Source organism: Poecilia reticulata, unplaced genomic scaffold (genome assembly GCF_000633615.1).
Source record: "Poecilia reticulata strain Guanapo unplaced genomic scaffold, Guppy_female_1.0+MT scaffold_236, whole genome shotgun sequence".
Lineage (NCBI taxonomy): Eukaryota > Metazoa > Chordata > Actinopteri > Cyprinodontiformes > Poeciliidae > Poecilia > Poecilia reticulata.
The window spans coordinates 82,534-85,104 of record NW_007615028.1 but is presented as its reverse complement, the minus strand read 5'-3'; the positions used below and the strand labels follow the sequence as shown (position 1 = coordinate 85,104).

The 2,571-nt window shown below is 56.9% G+C and overlaps 1 protein-coding gene across 1 annotated transcript in view; it reads left to right on the top strand.

Annotated features, from left to right (window-relative positions):
- Positions 1-2,571, top strand: part of pomt1 (protein-O-mannosyltransferase 1) — a 14,262-nt gene that overhangs the window by 7,451 nt on the left and 4,240 nt on the right. The window contains exons 8-12 of the mRNA XM_017303276.1: positions 636-782; positions 861-956; positions 1,453-1,545; positions 1,615-1,711; positions 2,346-2,494. Of these exons, the coding sequence (XP_017158765.1) occupies positions 636-782; positions 861-956; positions 1,453-1,545; positions 1,615-1,711; positions 2,346-2,494 (582 nt within the window). The remainder of the gene's footprint in view (positions 1-635; positions 783-860; positions 957-1,452; positions 1,546-1,614; positions 1,712-2,345; positions 2,495-2,571) is intronic.

The following is a 2,571-nucleotide window of genomic DNA, read 5'->3' as shown; positions in this document are numbered from 1 at the left end:
TAGCTGTAAGCAGCTGTTAGCCACCATAGCTATTAGCCGTTGTAGCTGTTAGGAGCTAATGATGCGCCGGCAGCCATTGTGAGTTAAACTGTTCCAGTGCAGGATGAGCAGAAACCTTCTAGTTTCTTGTCTGATTTCTATAAAATGTTTTAAATGTTAGAAAGTTGCCGATGTTCTGATGTGTAACATCCTCATGTAGTGACATGAATCTGTAAACAGTTTGTTTTCTGACTATGGGAGAGAAAACTTGAACCCGCTGCTGTTTTCTGCCTCACCGTCTGAAACGTTTCCTGGATGTTATGAAAATCCCCTCATGAGCCAATCAGAAACATGGCCGTTGCCATGGAAACCGGCAGACGATCTAAGCTCTGAACCCAGACTGCAGCACAGCTACATGGTAGCTAGCATAGCAGCTACATGGTAGCTAGCATAGCAGCTACATGGTAGCTAGCATAGCAGCTACATGGTAGCTAGCATAGCAGCTACATGGTAGCTAGCATAGCAGGCCGACGTCCCAAAGCCTCTCCTGACCTCTGAAAGGTCAAACCAGCCCGACCCGGCGACCCCGACTCGATCCGAAGCAACGATCACAGATCAATGGTTCTGATTGATCAGCAGCTGGTGGACTGATGGACTGCTTGTCCGTTTCAGGGCGGTCTCTCCAGGGTCACGCGGGGTCAGCCCCTACAGGTGGCGTTCGGTAGTCAGGTGACCTTACGAAGCTCCGCCCCCCGGCCCGTCCCCTGCTGGCTGCATTCGCACAAAGCCAACTATCCAATCAGGTGCCGCCGGCTCGGTCCCACCTGCAGCCAATCAGGAGCCTCCGAGGACAAACGGTAACTTCCTGTTCCTGTCTCCAGGTATGAAAATGGGCGGGGCAGCTCCCACCAGCAGCAGGTGACCTGCTACGGCTTCAAGGACGTCAACAACTGGTGGATCATCAAGGACCCGGCAAGGTGGGTCAGAACCGGGTCAGAACCGGGTCAGGACTGGGTCAGAACCGGGTCAGAACCGGGTCAGAACCGGGTCAGAACCGGGTCAGAACCGGGTCTGGACCGGGTCAGGACCGGGTCAGGACCGGGTCTGAACCGAGTCAGGACCGGGTCTGAACCGAGTCAGGACCGGGTCAGGACTGGGTCAGAACCGGGTCAGAACCGGGTCAGAACCGGGTCTGGACCGGGTCNGTCAGGACCGGGTCAGGACTGGGTCAGAACCGGGTCAGAACCGGGTCAGAACCGGGTCTGGACCGGGTCAGGACTGGGTCAGAGCCGGGTCAGGACTGGGTCAGAACCGGGTCAGGAACAGGTCAGGACCGGGTCTGGACTGGGTCTGGACCTGGTCAGGACCGGGTCTGGACCGGGTCAGAACCGGGTCTGAACTGAGTCAGAACCGAGTCTGGACCAGGTCAGAACCGGGTCGGGTTCTGCAGGTCCCAGCAGGTGTGTGTCTCAGACAGGAGCTGGTGGTGGACTCCCCGCCCCGCCCCGTGCGACACGGTGACATCATCCAGCTGGTTCATGGGATGACATCACGGCTCCTCAACAGGTACGCTGCTCACCTGCTGTGATGTCACTCTGCTGCGTCAGCGCTGACCTTCTTCTTCTTCTGTGGTAGCCATGATGTGGCCGCGCCCATGAGTCCTCACGCTCAGGAGGTGTCTGGATACATAGACTTCAACGTTTCCATGGCAACCCAGAACCTGTGGAGGCTGGTGAGTCCAACCGGACCGAACCAGGAGGCTGGGCTCAGGAGGGGGAGGAGCCACAGGACGGAGGAGCCTGATTGGTCCTCTGTTGGTCCTCTGGCTGAACCAGACGCTAAGCTACATGCTAGTCCAGCTTTACCTGCTAGCGAGCCCGGTTCTGGTTCCGGTTCTGGTTCCGGTTCTGGTTCCTGTTCTGGTTCCGGTTCCGGTTCCGGTTCTGGTTCTGGTTCCTGTTCCGGTTCCGGTTCTGGTTCCGGTTCCTGTTCCGGTTCCTGTTCTGGTTCTGGTTCCGGTTCCTGTTCCGGTTCCTGTTCTGGTTCTGGTTCTGGTTCCGGTTCTGGTTCCTGTTCCTGTTCCGGTTCCTGTTCTGGTTCTGGTTCTGGTTCTGGTTCCGGTTCTGGTTCCGGTTCCTGTTCTGGTTCCTGTTCCGGTTCCGGTTCCGGTTCCGGTTCTGGTTCCGGTTCCGGTTCCGGTTCTGGTTCCGGTTCCGGTTCCGGTTCTGGTTCTGGTTCCGGTTCCGGTTCTGGTTCTGGTTCTGGTTCTGGTTCTGGTTCCGGTTCTGGTTCCGGTTCCTGTTCCGGTTCCTGTTCTGGTTCCGGTTCCGGTTCTGCTGAGCTCGGTCTTTGTGCTTTGCCTTCAGGAGATCTACAACAGGGAGGCGGAGTCAGAGGAGTGGAAGACGATCGTCTCTGAGGTCCGATTGGTCCATGTCAACACTTCAGCTGTGCTCAAGGTCCTCGCAGGAAGTGATGTCACCGCGGTGGCTGAGCAGAGCACCAGCATTAACCTGTGTGTGTGTGTGTGTCTGAATGTGTGTGTGTGTGTGTCTCTGTGTGTGTGTGTGTGTGTGTGTGTGTGTGTGTGTG